The sequence below is a fragment of the Podarcis erhardii genome (genome assembly GCF_964252035.2).
Source record: "Podarcis erhardii genome assembly, chromosome: 14".
NCBI classification, from domain to species: Eukaryota; Metazoa; Chordata; class Lepidosauria; order Squamata; family Lacertidae; genus Podarcis; species Podarcis erhardii.
In genome coordinates this window covers 9,601,978-9,619,499 of record NC_138503.1, presented here as the reverse complement: position 1 = coordinate 9,619,499, position 17,522 = coordinate 9,601,978, and the positions used below count along the sequence as shown (strand labels likewise).

At 43.9% G+C, this 17,522-nt stretch overlaps 1 protein-coding gene across 1 annotated transcript in view; it reads right to left on the bottom strand.

The window, feature by feature from the left end:
* TBC1D21 (TBC1 domain family member 21) overlaps positions 1-17,522 on the bottom strand; it is a 44,034-nt gene that overhangs the window by 22,119 nt on the left and 4,393 nt on the right. Inside the window, exons 2-7 of the mRNA XM_081839219.1 lie at positions 16,609-16,716; positions 11,178-11,281; positions 9,796-9,890; positions 3,731-3,841; positions 3,014-3,114; positions 828-924 (exon numbers count right to left, since the gene is read on the bottom strand). Of these exons, the coding sequence (XP_081695345.1) occupies positions 828-924; positions 3,014-3,114; positions 3,731-3,841; positions 9,796-9,890; positions 11,178-11,281; positions 16,609-16,716 (616 nt within the window). The remainder of the gene's footprint in view (positions 1-827; positions 925-3,013; positions 3,115-3,730; positions 3,842-9,795; positions 9,891-11,177; positions 11,282-16,608; positions 16,717-17,522) is intronic.

Genomic DNA, 17,522 nt, shown 5'->3' with positions numbered 1-17,522 from the left:
AGAAGTCCCAGCGAAAGAAGAATGGATACAAAAACTTATGGAATATGCAGAAATGGCGAAACTTACTGGAAAAATAAGAAATCAAGATAACAAACTTGTTAAAAAAGAATGGAAATGGTTTGTGGAATACAGTGGTACCTCTAGTTACGAACATAATTTGTTCCGGAGGTCCGTTCTTAACCTGAAACTGTTCTTAACTAGAGGTGTGCTTTCGCTAATGAGGCCTCTTGCTGCCCCTGCGCCACCAGCACACAATTTCCATTCTCATCCTGGGGCAAAGTTCTCAACTCAAGGTAACCCTTCCAGGTTAGCAGAGTTTGTAACCTGAAACATTTGTAACCTGAGGCGTTTGTAACTTGAGGTACCACTGTATTTACAAATAAACTGTAAACAGATAAGAACGTTGGCAGGATTGTTGTAATAACCTGCAGTTTTCTAAGAGTATATATTTACTCTTATGTATTTACTGAGTAAATTAAATTAATTTGGAATATGCAGGAAATATAAAAACAATAATTTAAGGGACTGCAGAAAGAGGGTCAAGGAAGTTGAATTTTGAAATATTAAAATGATTGTAAAATTATTGAAATGTATAAAATTGAAAATAATAAATAAAAGAAGAGCAGGAAAAGAATCTGTTTCTGTAACAGGGACTCTTTGCACACATACGGTATCTTGGCCTGTATAACTTCTGACCCTTAAAGCCAACAATACTTTTCACTACCCATATATTGTGGCCTGCTAGAGTGGTTGGCAATCCCAAAACTGTTGCAGGCATGTTGATGTGGCGTGATATCTGAAGAAACTGGCCAGGTGGCAGAACTTACCCAAATGCTTTGCAAAGGTTGGATCCATAAATGCAATCAAGGCTCTAAGCATGATCAGGTTTTTCTCCACCCCAACGTTCATAATGCAGCTATTCTCCTGGAAAACAAGAATCCTGGACTGTGAAAATATTCAAAGGAGCATGATGAGGCCAGATGGCACAGGCTGGCTGTGTCCTGATCTTGCATAGGTCAGTCCACATGATGGGAATAAGTCCTCCCCAAGACACCCAGGAAACCAAAATATATAGTTGTTCCAGGGACACATTTGTACTCTGCCCAGACCTGTACGCGAAGAGCCCCTATTGTGGATATCTAGCAAAATGTTGGATGTGCTAGCTTCTGTTCCCCAGCACAGAATGCAGAACAGGCACTCCTGCACCTTTGCTTCAACAGAATGCAGTCCTTTGCCTCATTGCTCCAAGAGATTGTAACTGGAGCTGTGCACTGCCCCGTGTATTCTATTTTGTTTTATAAAGAAAATCCCCAGCATTACTTTGGAGTTCAGATACCTTCCTACATCAAGAAAATGCACTCTTTAAAAAGACTTCCACCCCAAGCTTCCCATCTATCAGGACCCACAGGATGGCTTAACAAATATATACCGTATTTTTTGCTCTATAAGACTCACTTTTTCCCTCCTAAAAAGTAAGGGGAAATGTGTGTGCGTCTTATGGAGCGAATGCAGGCTGCGCAGCTATCCTAGAAGCCAGAACAGCAAGAGGGATTGCTGCTTTCACTGCGCAGCGATCCCTCTTGCTGTTCTGGCTTCTGAGATTCAGAGTCCCCCCCCCTTGTTTTCCTCCTCCAAAAACTAGTTGCGTCTTGTGGTCTGGTGCATCTTATAGAGCGAAAAATACGTAAATGACTTAAAGCACATGAACCTTGTTGTATCAGAATACATGTCTATCAATAGGATCCAGCTTGCTGTTTCACACAGTGGCTGGGCTTGTGGAAGTCCACAAGCAGGGTATAAGCACAATTGCCCTGCTGCTCATCAACATACTGGTATTCAGTGGCATACTGTCTTCAGATATCTGAAGGGTGGCTGTTGTTGTTATTAGAATTGATATACGGAGGCAGTTCACAAGCAATAAAAGCACACAGCCAAATAATGATTATCAAACCAATTATAAAAATACAGCTACCTGTAATTAAAATAAATAGTAAAACAACCACATTAAAACATCCATAATTAAAATACATAACAAAGAAGCCAATTAAAATACATAGTAAAGAAGCCTATTAAAACAGTTTAACAGCAAAAACCACAATCAAAGCTGGGAATTCAAGCCAGGAGGTCAGGAGAATGCTTGTGTAAACATGTGTATTCAAGAGCCAGTGGAATGCCAATACTGATGGGGCCTCTCATATTTCAACATGCAGTAGGAGATGGAATGGACTTATTACCAGCTGTTCCAGGACTACAACTAAGGAGTGGGACTGGCTAGGAAGTCGTTTTCAGCAAATCTTCCTAATAGTAAGAGCTTTCTACCAGGGGAATGGATTGCATTAAGTGGGGATGGGGGCTCCCCATTGGTGCAAGCATTTAAAAAGAGGCTAGATAGTCATCTCTCGGGGATTCTGTAGAATCCTGCACTGCAGACCATGCATTGAGCAGAGGGTTGAGTACAAATTCCAAAGTCCCTACCAGCTCTAAAGTGTTTTGACTCTGGAGACTATGTGGACCCATAATGGCTAACAGTACCTGATAGAAACCATATCTCCGAATACCAGTTGCTGGAGATCACAAGTGGAGAAACCCCTGTTGCACCTGAGCCCTGCTTGTGGGCTTTCCAGAAGGTTACAACAGAATCCTGGACTAGATCCAGCAGCACTCTTGTGTTCTTACCAGCTGTTGTAGGGTTGGTGAGAAACAAGGAGAAAGGTCTTCTGCACAACAGCATACAGACTGCGGAACTCTGCCACCAAGCGCACTATCACTGATGGTCTTTACAGAATGTACTTTTCAGCAAGCATTTAGCATTCTGTTTGAGTCTTTACTCTCCCTGCTGTATTTTGATTTCTTCTGCTGGTGAGTTCTTTTATGGGCTCCATTCTGATTTTTGCACATTTCTCGAATAGTTAAAAATATTGCAACCTGCTTTGGACACTTCTTCTTGCAAAGGCAAGGTGCAAATCAACCAACCAACCAACCAACCAACCAACCAACCAACCAACCAACTTACTGTTTTTTGGAGGAAGAACTGGAAGAGCCAGTAGATCTCATGCTCCTTCTCCACAAGTAGGCGGAAAAGCAAAAGCATCTCATGGAAGCCTTGCTGATATTCTGCCAGAGAGCAGAAAGAGTGTGGGATGGGAAGATACAGATGAAACGTTCTGCCCATCACTCTTGTTCTATAATTATTCTAGTTCCCCATTTTTCTAACCAGATAATTCATTGTTACAGCTTGTCCCCAGTTACAACCGACACGCAAGCACCACTGATGTGGTGCCTCTTATTGTCCTTCCAGGCCAGAGGACACTGCTGTACCAGCCTCCTTTGATTCTGAAGACTTCCTCCCAGGAGAGCCCACATCACTCCCATGCCACAAGTGTGGGATAACCAGTCTCATATAACCAACAAGCTTAAGTCTAATTAATGCATGAAGGGGTTAAGACCATAGAGTAAGCTGTCCTGCCAGACTTAGCCCAGGTCAACCAACCAGGAAATTTTAAACTAAGCGTATGGTAGCCTTAAAAACAAAACAAAAAAATCAACAGTCTACCATGAGACAAGTAGGAAATATAATTGCATTTAAACAACAACTGCATATGCCAGAAATCTGGTCTGGGGAAAATGGGAGGAAAACCAGAAAAAACTAAAATAGCATGGGTTGGGAATGGCATCAGAATTAACCTCTACAAAGGCCAGATATGATGGGATTTTCTGTTCATCTACTTACCAGCTTTCACATTGCACACATAGTTCAGCAGAAGGATCTTTTCCAGCTGGCTTTTGTCTACAAGTGTGTTGCCCTGTGCATCTTTGATGTAAAGCCTCTGAACATCAGATTCTGTGGGAAAAGAAATGACCAAATGGAGCTATTGCCACAAACCAAGCCAGAGTACAAGGAGAGAAAAGGTGTTGCAACCCCTCTGAGTGATATTGCCAGCTTGCTGCAAGCAAAGACCTGGATTCAATCTCAACCAGTCTAATTTATGCTGTAGTAGATGCCAGTGAGCCAGGCAGTACATTCACTTGCTGACTGGTCACACAGCATGCATTAAAACATCTCGTTTGCACATTAGTATCTCCTCTTTCTCCTTCTAATTCATTCCAACAGTCTCCTTTTAATCTTTGGATCTTTTCATGAATGTCACCTACTGTGCTTTTCAGCAATGCCCCCAGGGTATTTTGTTTTTTGTTTGTGGAGTAGGGCAAGCTTCTCTCAGTGTCCCCCTTTTTTGAGTGCCCTCCCTGCTGTTGAAATTGCTCAGGAGGCTCCCAGATTGACAATGGACCCAAGTGAGGTGTGGGTCTTGGTAGGTTCCATACACCTCCAACTCCAAATGCCCATATATTGGACTAGATTTTAGTACATTCTCCACTCATTATGCACAATCACAACCAGGGCTTGGGGTAATATGCATATATTGACTGAATTTTCTTCCTCATCTGGCCATTATGCATGACCTCCAACAGGCTTTGAGGAATGACATATCAACTGCATTTTGTGCATTCTCTGGGCAATGTGCACACTCTTCAGCCAGTATGCACAGTCTCTAAGAAACATGGCCTTTTCTATTTCTTCTTCAGAAACGTGAAATTTGTACTCCCTAAACTGCATTACTTACATCTCAGGTGCCTATACAACACAAAATACTGTTGCTGTATGTAGGTTTTATTTTATTTGTTTTTTATCTTTTATTTTGGAAATGTACATCCAGGTTTTCCCCCCGTTAATTTTTTTGGGGCCCCCAAGAGAGTAGGGCCCTAAGCTAGACCTTGTTTAGCTTATACGTAAATCTGGCACTGCTCATCTGCACAGACTGCTCTCCATGAAAGGTGTTGAGTAGAATTTTGATAGAGACAGAGCCATGAGACAGAGATAGATGTAGGGAGAAGAAAAAGGCTGGAATGGATCTGTGGCTACTGCAATCAGAAGTCCTTCTCCCTTACTGCTGATCGCCCTACCGCCACTTCCAGAGATAGACACAGGCAAAAGCTGCAGATTCATTCCAGATCCATTCCAGCTGGGTTGCAACTCTCTACTCCCTCCTCACCATGATTCCCAGTTAGTCAGTTTGCTTTAAAAAACACATTAGCACATGGCTATGTATGGGACATAGTTGGCACTGTGGGTTAAACCACAGAGCCTAGGACTTGCCGATCAGAAGGTTGGCAGTTCGAATCCCCGCGATGGGGTGAGCTCCCATTGCTCGGTCCCTGCTCCTGCCCACCTAGCAGTTCAAAAACACATCAAAGTGCAAGTAGATAAATAGGTACCGCTCCAGCGGGAAGGTAAACAGCATTTCTGTGTGCTGCTCTGGTTCTCCAGAAGCGGCTTAGTCATGCTGGCCACATGACCTGGAAGCTGTCTGCGGACAAACGCTGGCTCCCTCGGCTAATAAAGCGAGATGAGCGCCGCAACCCCAGAGTCGGTCACGACTGGACCTAGCGGTCAGGGGTCCCTTTACCTTATATGTCAGCAACCAATAGAGTTGCTGTCTTTCTCAGAAGAGCAAGAGAAGTGAAAACTGCTCATTTATGTATGCTAATTCATCCACACATCTAGAGGTTAAAGAGTTCATAGTCAAGTGAAGAAACTGATTGTAAAAAAGGGGAGATCTAAAATAAAAAGCAGTGAGGCGATTTAAAACAAGACAGGAAATTTCAAAAATCTAATGGTGAAGGTGAGATGTCTTGAAACCCCGAGTGCCCTTGAAGTGCGCATCGTTGAGGAACTGCTATCTAACACGTTATCTTTTTCTATAAAAGTGGGAAATGATTTCATTTTAGACCAACTCCTGGGAGAACGAAGGGCAGTAATAAAGGGGAACATTTCCCTGGGTATGTGACCTGCTTAAGGAATCCTCTGCCGAGATGGAATATCTATTACTTCTGAAGGTCCCACCTGGGTCCCACCTAAACTGTAAATCTTTCTCTAGGCTCACTTGGCCAGATTTATGACCATTACATTGATTTGTAACATTAATTCTGCGGTATCGTTTAATATTCTTTTTGTTATACAACTGGGAGACGCTTGCATGGGAATCTGAATATAATCATAATAATCACTTACACGCTGCCTTCCTGTCATTTGTGAGAAAATATACTCTTTGGTGCTTTGATGGCCTTGGACTTTGGGAACATCATTTTCTAACTCTGACCCCACCTGCACTATGCATTTAAAGCAGTACCATACCAATTTAAACAGTCATGGCTTACCCCAACGAATCCTGGGAGCTGAGAGTTGTTAGGAGACCCCTATTTCCATTACAGAGACAATTCCCTGGGAAGAGGGGATTGGTGGTCAAATGACTCTGAGAACTGGAGTTTTGTGAGAAGACTATGGGGAGTCTCCTAACCATTTTCAGCACCCTGAACTGCAGTTCCCAGGTTTTTTTTGAGGCGGGGGGAGCCATGCTTGTTTAAAGTGGTACAATGCTGCTTTAAATGCACAGTGCAGGTGGAGCCTCTCTCTTATCTCACATATGTGTGCATTAAAAAGGTAAAGGTAAAGGGACCCCTGACCATTAGGTCCAGTCGTGGACGACTCTCAGGTTGCGGCGCTCATCTCGCTTTACTGGCTGAGGGAGCCGGCGTACAGCTTCCGGGTCATGTGGCCAGCATGACTAAGCCGCTTCTGGCGAACCAGAGCAGCGCGCAGAAACACTGTTTACCTTCCCGCCGGAGCGGTACCTATTGATCTACTTGCACTTTGACGTGCTTTCGAACTGCTAGGTTGGCAGGGGCAGGGACTGAGAAACGGGAGCTCACCCTGTTGCGGGGATTCAAACTGCCAACCTTCTGATCAGCAAGTCCTAGGCTCAGTGGTTTAAACCACAGCGCCACCTGCGTCCTTTATGTGTGCATTACATTTGTATAATTACATTTTGTTAACCCTTTCCTGCCCCTTAACAAGCTCCGGGTGCTCTATTTCAGGTATGGGCAAGCAAAACAGCCTTATGCACACAAAACACAAAGGAGAAGTAGCCCAAGAGTGAGGGAGAAAAGAGACAAAGCCACACTGCTGATACTCATGTGCGAAATATCATGTGAGCAGCAGCCACATGTTTTGAACATCATAGGAATACAGAAAGCTGTGTAATACTGAGTCAGATCATTGCTCCATCTATAGCAACCGGCAGCAACTGTCTCTCTCTTCAAGCAGGGGTCTCTCTCAGCCCCACTGATATTGAACCTGGGACCTTCTGCAAGACACAATCGCTCCTTTGCAAATTTGGCAGTGCTATATTTGTATTAAAGTATTTGTAGCAGAGCTCCAATGATTTAAGATATTGTGGAAGACTGGTCTTCAACTAGTCGGTCATGTCTGATCAAAGGTGGGTCACAACAGGAGCTCAACCACCAGGCAAATACAGTGGTACCTCGGGTTACAGACGCTTCAGGTTACAGACTCTGCTCACCCAGAAATAGTACCTCGGGTTAAGAACTTTGCTTCAGGATGAGAACAGAAATCGTGCTCTGGCAGTGCGGTGGCAGCGGGAAGCCCCATTAGCTAGGGTGGTACCTCAGGTTAAGAACAGTTTCAGGTTAAGAACGGACCTCCAGAACGAATTAAGTACTTAACCCGAGGTACCACTGTATAGGGTAAAGGTTTCAGAAAGGGGTCCTGGGTCTGAAAAGGTTGAACATACCTGTTTTAGAAGAACAAGATACAATTTGGAAAAATCAAACAATTGGCTTTAGGGGGATCTACAGCTGCCAATTACAAGAAATTATGCATTTTGTTTCTGATGAAGTATGAAATTGGATGCAATCCAGTAGATCTCATGTAATATTTGAAGTGTTTGAAAAAATTGAAATTGTCACGCAACAGTAGCCATCCTTGTGTGTGTGTGTGTGTGTGTGTGTATGTTCACGTCATATGTAGTCTTAAACTGTTCCTTGTAAATCACTTTTCGTGCTTATCAATTGCTTTTTGGGGTTCCTGTGACCTTACGTGTTGTGTTCTCAAACTTATTCACAATTTTTAAAAATCGTTTTTATCTAAACAGATTTTTATTTCAAAAATTCATTTCAATAACCCAGTCCAGAGGAGAGGCTAAGCCATGGCCGTTTGGACAATGTGCTAAGCCAAACTGTGGGTTAGCGCACAAAAAGACAATGGGAGGACTCAAGAAACAGCAACTTAGTTACGACTCTGGAAGACCACACATTCGCACTAAGCCATGCAAACTAAGACAAAGTGTGATCCTGTGGTGATGGAAACCACTGAATCTGCAATGAAGATGACTTCACTATGAACACATAAAGGGTTGTCTTCTTTCCATAGTTTAGCAGTGGTGTGCTGATGGTAAAAAGAATTATCATACCACTCAGAGTTAACAGTGCATTCAGTAACACAATTCTTCATTACTAATAGGGCTGTAATCCTGTAGAAATGAGGTCTCTTTTCAAGCCAGAGACAACCAATCGTGGTGGTGGTGGTGAGCCTGTGGCCCTCCAGATGTTGTTAGACTCCAAACCCGTCAGTCCCAGCCAGCATGGCCAATGGTTAGGGATGTGAGTTGCACTGCAAAACATTGAGATGGTGCCATGGCAGCTGCCCCAGAATTAGGTGGTTGGAGGTGGCCAGAGATACTTTCAAATTTAACAGACCTTTCTTAGAAAGCTTTGAAAACAAAGACAAGGGTAAATAAAAGCATGCTTATGCTAGACCTACAAGAAATGTGGCTGGTGAAGGGCCATAGTTCAGTGGTAGAATCTGTACTTTGTCTAGGGGTCAGTCTCCAGCAGCTCCAGTGGCGCTGTGGGTTAAACCACAGAGCCTAGGGCTTGCTGATCAGAAGGTTGGCGTTTTGAATCCCCGCAACGGGGTGAGCTCCCATTGCTCGGTCCCTGCTCCTGCCAAACTAGCAGTTCGAAAGCACGTCAAAGTGCAAGTGGATAAATAGGTATCGCTCCGGTGGGAAGGTAAATGGTATTTCCGTGCACTGCTCTGGTTTGCCAGAAGCGGTTTAGTCATGCTGGCCACATGACCCGGAAGCTGTACACCGGCTCCCTAAGCCAATAAAGCGAGATGAGCGCCACAACCCCAGAGTCGGTCACGACTGGACCTAATGGTCAGGAGTACCTTTACCTTTACCTTTACCAGAAATGTGGCTGGGGAAGGGCCATAGTTCAGTGGTAGAATCTGTACTTTGTCTAGGGTTCAGTCTCCAGCAGCTCCAGTTAGAAAGGTTCAGATAGCAGGTCATGAGAAGGACATCTGCCAAAGATTTGCTGCCAGTCAAATAACATCACCATCGTCACCATCATCAGTTTATTATCTATACCCTGCCCATCTGGCTGGGTTTCCCCAGCCACTCTGGGCAGATCCCAGCAGAATATTAAAAACACGATAAAACATTCAAACATTAAAAACTTTCCTAAACAGGGCTGCCTTCTAGTGGGCTAGATCTGGGGTGGGCAAAAGATGCCTGCCATATCTTGCTGACCACAACTCCCATCATCCCTGACTATTGGCTGAGGCTGATGGGATTTGGAGTTCAACAACATCTGGATTGGAGGGCATCATGTTCATTACCCCCAGCCTAGATGGAGCAATGGTTTAACCTAGAATCAGTCGGTTTCCTAATGCCCATTGATTGCATTTAAGCCACCTAGGTAAAAACCCAGATCCCATTTAGAATCATAGAATCATAGAGTTGGAAGAGACCACAAGGGCCATCGAGTCCAACCCCCTGCCAAACAGGAAACACCATCAGAGCACTCCTGACATATGGTTGACATATTGTGAATGCTCCCTTCATTTTGATCGCTGCACTCCTGACTACTCACTGATGATGTTTCGCACCTCCATGAAATCCCTGTGCTCCGTCTCCAGCAGAGGTTGGATCTTTTCACACATGTTGCACAAAGATTCGTAACTTTTCCTGCAAGGAATTAGGGAAATAGTCATGCACAGAACAGAATATAAGCCAGTGCCCTCTGGTGGACCCCTCCTCTGTTTGAATTTCCTACACTGCCCAGACTGAAGTGATGTTGTGGGGGCATTGTGGGGATATTAAAAAGGCTGCCACTATCAGCCAGACCTGCAGCTGGGACTTCTGCCACTGCCCTAGTGAATTAAGTGCTGCCACTGGGCTTGCTTGTTCCTTCATCTGTTTTCCCAAGACACACTTCTTTGGCCTCCTGTGGGCAAAGGCAGCAGCAGGGGCAGAACAGGAAGCTGGGCGACCATCATAGGTGCATCTCTTTCCCCCAGTGCCTTAAAACTTTTAAAAGCAGACACATTCCTCCCCTGTACAAAGGTCTGTTAAAATGAATGCTGCACTCCTTAGGAAAGGAGTCGAGCTGGATGCTTTAGTTGAGATCGCTGCATTGCAAGCAGTTGTATTGCAGGGCCCCTTCCAACTCCACGATTGTACGATTGGAGCAATGGAAACTAACTACAAGAAAGTAGATTCCACCTACTTTCCACCTACAAACTACAAGAAAGAAGATTCCACCAAAACATTAGGAAGAACTTCCTGACAGTAAGAGTTGTTTGACAGTGGAATTTGCTGCCAAGGAGTGTGGTGGAGTCTTCGTCTTTGGAGGTCTTTAAGCAGAGGCTTGACAACCATATGTCAGGAGTGCTCTGATGGTGTTTCCTGCTTGGCAGGGGGTTGGACTCGATGGCCCTTGTGGTCTCTTCCAACTCTATGATTCTATGATTCCGTGATTCTAACTCAGCATGCTCTCTGATTCTGTTGCTCACGGGATATTTTGGATTTTAGTTGATGCGAAGTTCTTTTGAGGACTGCCCCAAGCTCATATGTGCAGCAGTGGCTGGTGTCCATTGGTTGGTGGGGCAGAAGGCAGGGAGACCAATGGTAAGTGGAGCCAGATCCAAGGAGAGGCAGGGCCACACCCTGATTGGCTGTAGGTAAGAAGATAGGCTGGTGGGCGTGGCTGAGGGAAGAGTCAGACATTGCTCCATTTGCCCTAATGAACCAATCTGTGCTACGTGTGTGTGTGCTTTTGTGTGTGTGGGGGGGGGGGGAGAACAGACCTGTTTCATGTTCTTACTGTCATCTAAGACAGGACTCTATATAAGAACTTTACAGTCTCCTTCCAGGGAGGAGACAACAGCCACAGGAAGCTCCTGCCTCCACCCAGCCACAACTAAGTCTAGTGCCATCTAGTGACTAAACTGTATATTGACATTATCCACATACCGCCTCATGCTGTCAACTGTCAGTCTCTCGTCACAGGAACTCCTCCAGGAGTAATAGCCTGTGAGAAACTTCCATGCTTCTGACCTCACAGAGGGATCCAAACCCTGCAACAACAACAAAAGGAGGGGGTGAGGCCAAAAAAAGGTGTGTCATCCATCTCCCCCACCCCCAACCAACAACAAGGGTCTATAGCAGGCATCACGAAACTCAGCCCTCCTGGTGTTTTGGGACTACAACTCCCATCATCCTTAGCTAACAGTACCAGTGGCTAGGGTTGATGGGAATTGTAGTCCCAAAACATCTGGTGGGCTGAGTTTGGGGGTGCCTGATCTATAGTCTGGGCAAGAAGTGAAAGTCTATGTAAGAGGTTGAATCCTGATAAGACAGAGGTGCTGTGGCTGAGGTATTTCCTGTGTCCAAAAATTAGGTGGGTGACCTTTCCTGGGAGGGCTTGCATTCCCCCTGAAGGAAACAGCTTCATAGTCTGAGACTACAGCTGGATCCCCCCATTTCACTGGGATGAAATGTCAGAGAATTCCAATGAAAACAGAAACAGGAAATTGTCAATGTTCATTTATTTGTCCTATATTTGCAATATAAATCAACCCAGCCAATACACTGGGTATTCACTGTTGTTGCATTTAGTCTGCAAATGATTACATCCTGCCCACCCTTTGCATTGTGTTTCCTTTGCGCTGGCATGAATGAGTTGGAATAATAAAGCAACAATGTAAATTACGTCGTGCAAATTGCACCCTAGCAGACGGTGAAAAAATAACGTCCTTTCCAGTGAGAGGTGAACTGCAGTGGAATGGAAACAGTGCTGCATGTACTGAATAAAAGGTGGAATGGGAAATGATGCCTTCTTGCATCCATACCCTCAACAGCTTAGCTGTGTTTTGATGCCGGCAGAAACTCACCAATAGAATACTTTCACCCAAAGCCAAATTAAAAGCGCTAGAGAATAATTAAACTTGAGTAAGCAATCAGTGGCAATCAAACTGCTTTTCCAGGTAGAAAAGCAACAAGTTCAGAGGTTGAGAATAAGCACTCTCCAAGTCCCAAAGACAGATGCTGTGGTTTAGATGAGAAGGGGAAAGGATGCAGATGTGGAATAACTTGGCAATTTTGATAAAATTACACGAGAGACAAATGGGATCTGCCAAGGTCATGGCACTGGCTAAATTTATCAAGGCAAAGACTAACATTTATGACAGACTGTGGAGCTCTTGAGGGGGGAGAGAGAACATTTTCACAGCTCTCTTTAGAAGTGCTAGGTTTCCCTGGGTTCATCTGGGCTTTGGTGGCTGTCTCCTTTCCTCCAATGACGGTGGAAAAGCACTTCTCACCGACTGAAGAAACAACTTTAGAACATGTAGACTGCTTGAAAAACCCCTTGCATGATGAGTGAAACTAATTTGCCAAAGACGTAATAGGGAGATGCAACATGTTTAAGCTTTTCATCGGATAATTGGCAGATGGATTGGTTGGAGATTACACTGTTGGCTCTCCCATCATTCCTGGCCATTGGCTTATGCTGGCTGGGCTTTATGGGAGCTGAAGTCCAACAACATCTAGAAGGCACTTACATGGAAGCACTTCTCACTGTCTTTAATGTGAATTATTTCAAGGCAACATGTAAAGGAGTGGATTGCAAAGGTTTTGATCACACCTATGGTTCTCCAGAAGCTGTTGGAATTCAGCCCCATGAGCCACAACCAGGGGTCATGGGCAGAGATGGCAGGAGCTGAAAGAGTTCAACAACCATCCATGGGTCTCTCTCTCTCTCTCTCTCTCTCTCTCTCTCTCTCTCTCTCTCTCTCTCTCATTTTTATTATCTTTTCTGTTTTACAATTTAAAATACCCATTTAAACATCCTTAAACTATCAGTGGCTTCCCTTCTTCTCTTTTCATGGTTCATTTTACATATCTTAAATCCCTGCATATTTTACAAAAACTAAACCATTCAGTATTCCATTACAGTGGTGCCTCTGGTTAAGAACTTAATTCGTTCTGGAGGTCCATTCTTAACCTGAAACTGTTCTTAACCTGAGGTACCACTTTAGCCAATGGGACCTCCCGCTGCCGCTGCACTGCCGCTGCACGATTTCTGTTCTCATCCTGAAGAAAAGTTCTTAACCCGAGATACTATTTCTGGGTTAGCGGAGTCTGTAACCTGAAGCATCTGTAACCTGAAGCGTCTGTAACCTAAGGTACCACTGTATTACATTCATCAAAACTTATTTACACTTACATTAAATTATCTTAATGCTGCCAACATTTTCAGGTGTACACAATTTCCCCCCATGTATTCAATAAACATTTTCTAATCTTCTCTAAACGTATGTTCTTCTTGTTCTCTTATTCTTTATGTTAAGTTTGCAAGTTGTGCATATTCTGTCAGCTTAAGTTGCTACTCTTCTTTGGTTGGGACCCCGCTCGATTTTCATTTTTGGGCTAACAAAACATGGGCCACAGTAGTGGCATACATAAATAATCGTTTTTAGCTCCTGTGAATTTCCGTCTGGATTATCCCCACAAAAAGGACTCTGTTTTCTTTTTTGGGTTGTTTTTTTTTTTTTTGGAAATGTACTTTTAAACATTTTTTTTCAATTCATGATGGATTATTTCCCAATACTCTTTTACAAGTCCACCACATGTGATAGAACCATCCATGGTTTACACTGTGTTCCTGTGGACAAGACTCATGCTGCTTAAAACGTTTGTGGAGCGTCTGCATGATGATTTCTCATATTTCTAAAGTTTAGACCAGGGGTCAGCAAACTTTTTCAGCAGGGGGCTGGTCCACTGTCCCTCAGACCTTGTGGGGGGCCGGACTATATTTTGAAAAAATAATAATGAACGAATTCCTATGCCCCACAAATAACCCAGAGATGCATTCTAAATAAAAGGACACATTCTACTCATGTAAAAACACACTGATTGGCGGACCATCCGCGGGCCGGATTTAGAAGGCGATTGGGCCGCATCCAGCCCCCGGGCCTTAGTTTGCCTACCCATGGTTTAGACTATGAGTGCCATAGTTTATGTAGGCAAAATGATATCACCCATGAACAAGAGGGAAATCTCTATGGGCTTCAGGAAACCATAAGCTTTTTTGAAGTAGAAGGAAACATTACTGTGCCAGAGGAACATAAGCAGAGGGGAACCCCTCTCCCCAAAACCCAAGTCTAATGAGGAATGAGCATACTCAGTGGACAAGGATTGTTGAGTGACTGTTGGGGTGGGGAAGAAAATGTGGTGGGGGGAAATGGGAGGGAATGGCAGGAATCCTAAAAAAGGACAACTCCACACGGCAACATTTTGTTGCCGCTCCCATATGTTATTTAGTTGGTTTAAAGCCTAGCTGTTTAATCCAAGTTTAATTGGTTGGCAGCTCTGCAACACTGATGATTATCATCCCCCAAGGTGGATTTCTCCAGTTCTCTCTAGGTTCTGCTGGAACGCCAGTGAACGGAAAATCCTTCTGACCCCAAACCCACATCTGCTGGGCAAGACCGCTTCCATTGCCACGAAAAGAAACTTCCCTGGAGAAGAATCCTTTTCCGAAGCTGCCGGGGCTTCTGATTACCATGGCAACCTCACCTTGGCTCTGGAGATGTGCTAAATGAGCTAGCAGAAGGAAAGTCACAAATCTTTCACATGTATTAGATGCTCATAGACAGCTTAGTCCCACTCGGCCATTCAGGGATGTAGAAACAAGGCCATCGTGTCCTTGCCCCAGTGATGCATCTAAAAGGCTTATTTCCCCTCCTTATAGGAAAAACCTGAAGCGATGAATCATGTAACAATACTCCCAGGAAACCACTCCACTCTCCCATGTCAGCGTCATTATATTTCTTACCTTCCTTCTGAGTATTATTCTGAATGTTTGCAAAATAAAAATAAATAAATAAATGCAGGGCTTTAGCAGGGTAGGGGGGTATTTGAATGTGCTTTGGGAGTCTGCTTTACTGAGCACAACTTGGTTGGTTGGTCCAAGTCTGGTTTAAAGATCAAGAACCTGAAGAAGAGAGAGTAGTACAGGCCTTGAGGTTGACTGAGCAGTCCAACAGGTAGAGATGGAGAAATCTGACAGTTGCAGTTCTCTGCGGTTCACATTTTCCCAGTCTTAAATATTAAGAGTAATTGTTTAATTGACATTGAAATCGGAAATAACTCTTGATGTGTTTGAATGTGTATTGCTGAAGGTTTAACATGGAAAATCCATTGAATCTAAGAAGAGATCTCTGGGAATCTTATCAGTTACTAATAAACTGTTAATATAGCTGCTCTGCTACCTCTCACGTGGTGCTTAACTTTAGATCATGTGAGAGGGTTCTTCAGTTGCAAATTGTCATTTTGAAGAGTGTTTCTTTCTCTGAAAGCCACCGAAGACAAAGGTGTGCTAATGAAGTCTCTCCTGAAGACAAAACAGCTGCAGGCCAATGGAGGTTGGGTGGAGAGACAGACCTTTGATTTTAGGTCTGTTTGGAGTTATTTCAAATTTGTAAGAAAATGAACCTGTGTTAGATATGCACATGATTCAATGGGGAGTGTGACTTTTTTTTATCCTAGCTTTCCTTCAAGAAACTCAACACTGTGTACATGGCTCCCCCCTTTATCCTCCTAACAGCCCTGCTTCATTGCTGAGTGGGAATTTCAACCCTGGCCTTCCTGGCTGTAGTTCAATATGCTAACCGATGCCCCATATTGGCCCAGAGTAAAAACAGCAGCTTCCAAGAGAAAGGGCACACCATCAGCATTGCAAGGGAACATTTAATGGGTAGATCTAATATTGCATGTAAAAAATGGCAAATGATAGCAACAAGCATGAGAATGGAAACTGCCTCATCACCTCCAGTCTGTTTACATTGCGCATAAGAAACTGCCGTCTTGTATCTTTATTTATTTAGAAGATTTATAAACTACTTAGGTAAAGGGGGACCCCTGACCATTAAATCCAGTCGTGACTGACTCTGGGGTTGCGGCGCTGATCTCGCTTTATTGGCTGAGGGAGCCGGCGTACAGCTTCCAGGTCATGTGGCCAGCAGGACTAAGCCGCTTCTGGCGAACCAGAGCAGCGCACGGAAACACCGCTTACCTTCTCGCTGGAGCGGTACCTATTTATCTACTTGCACTGGTGTGCTTTCGAACTGCTAGGTTGGCAGGAGCTGGGAACGAGCAACGGGAACTCACCCCGTTGCAGGGATTCGAACTGCCGACCTTCTGATCGGCAAGTCCTAGGCTCTGTGGTTTAACCCACAGCGTCACCCGCGTCCACTTACTTGATAAAAAAAAGCTCTCCAAGTGGTGTGCAAATAAAATGAGAAATGAAACACAACTAAGCCCACAGTGCAAATAAAAAACACCACACACAAACACACACACACACACACATTACAAGCAAAGGTTCCCAGCTACCACTCACCCTCTCCAGGATTTTGGCTGAAATGCACTCTTTTGACTTGAGTAACTGGCCGCTCTCATCAAAATAACTTTGCCATTCTGAACTGTCAATGGGCAACTTCTTCATACTCTGGAAACAAAGTCAAGGGATTGCCGTTCACCAGGATGCAATGCAAAAGGACTTCAGGATATCCCACCCCATGATGTGGATACCAAACAGGTAGGGATGCCAGTATTGGGGGAAGGTGTGTACAGCCACATTCTTTCTTTTTAAAAAATAATATTTTATTGAGTTTTCCAATTTAATAATCCAATAAAAACCACAGTATGACATTCCAAAATACAAAACAATAAAAAAAGAAAAAGAAAAAAGAAAAAAAGCCAAATATATTGCCAAATGATATATCTTTAGGTGACTTCCCATGTCCTGAATTTCGTGGAATGGTAATCATCTAATATCACATTGCATTTCTTAATTAATCTTAATTAGTCAATAAACCACTCTGATGTCAATCCTTCACTTAGTTTTCATTTAAGTTTGCAACCACTGGTCTTCATAGTTCTGGTGAAATATTTTCCCCCAAAAGACACCATTTGCTCCGGGCAGCTGTCCAGAATATCCCTCCATAGTCGCACACCAACTACCAAGGACAAAGTACCATATTTTTTGCTCTATAAGACTCACCTTTTCCCTCCTAAAAAGTAAGGGGAAATGTGTGTGCGTCTTATGGAGCTAATGCAGGCTGCGCAGCTATCCCAGAAGCCAGAACAGCAAGATGGATCACTGCTTTCATTGCGCAGCGATCCCTCTTGCTGTTCTGGCTTCTGAGATTCAGAATTTTTTTTTCTTGTTTTCCTCCTCCAAATACTAGGTGCGTCTTGTGGCCTGGTGCGTCTTATAGAGCGAAAAATACGGTAACTCCAATCCAATATTTT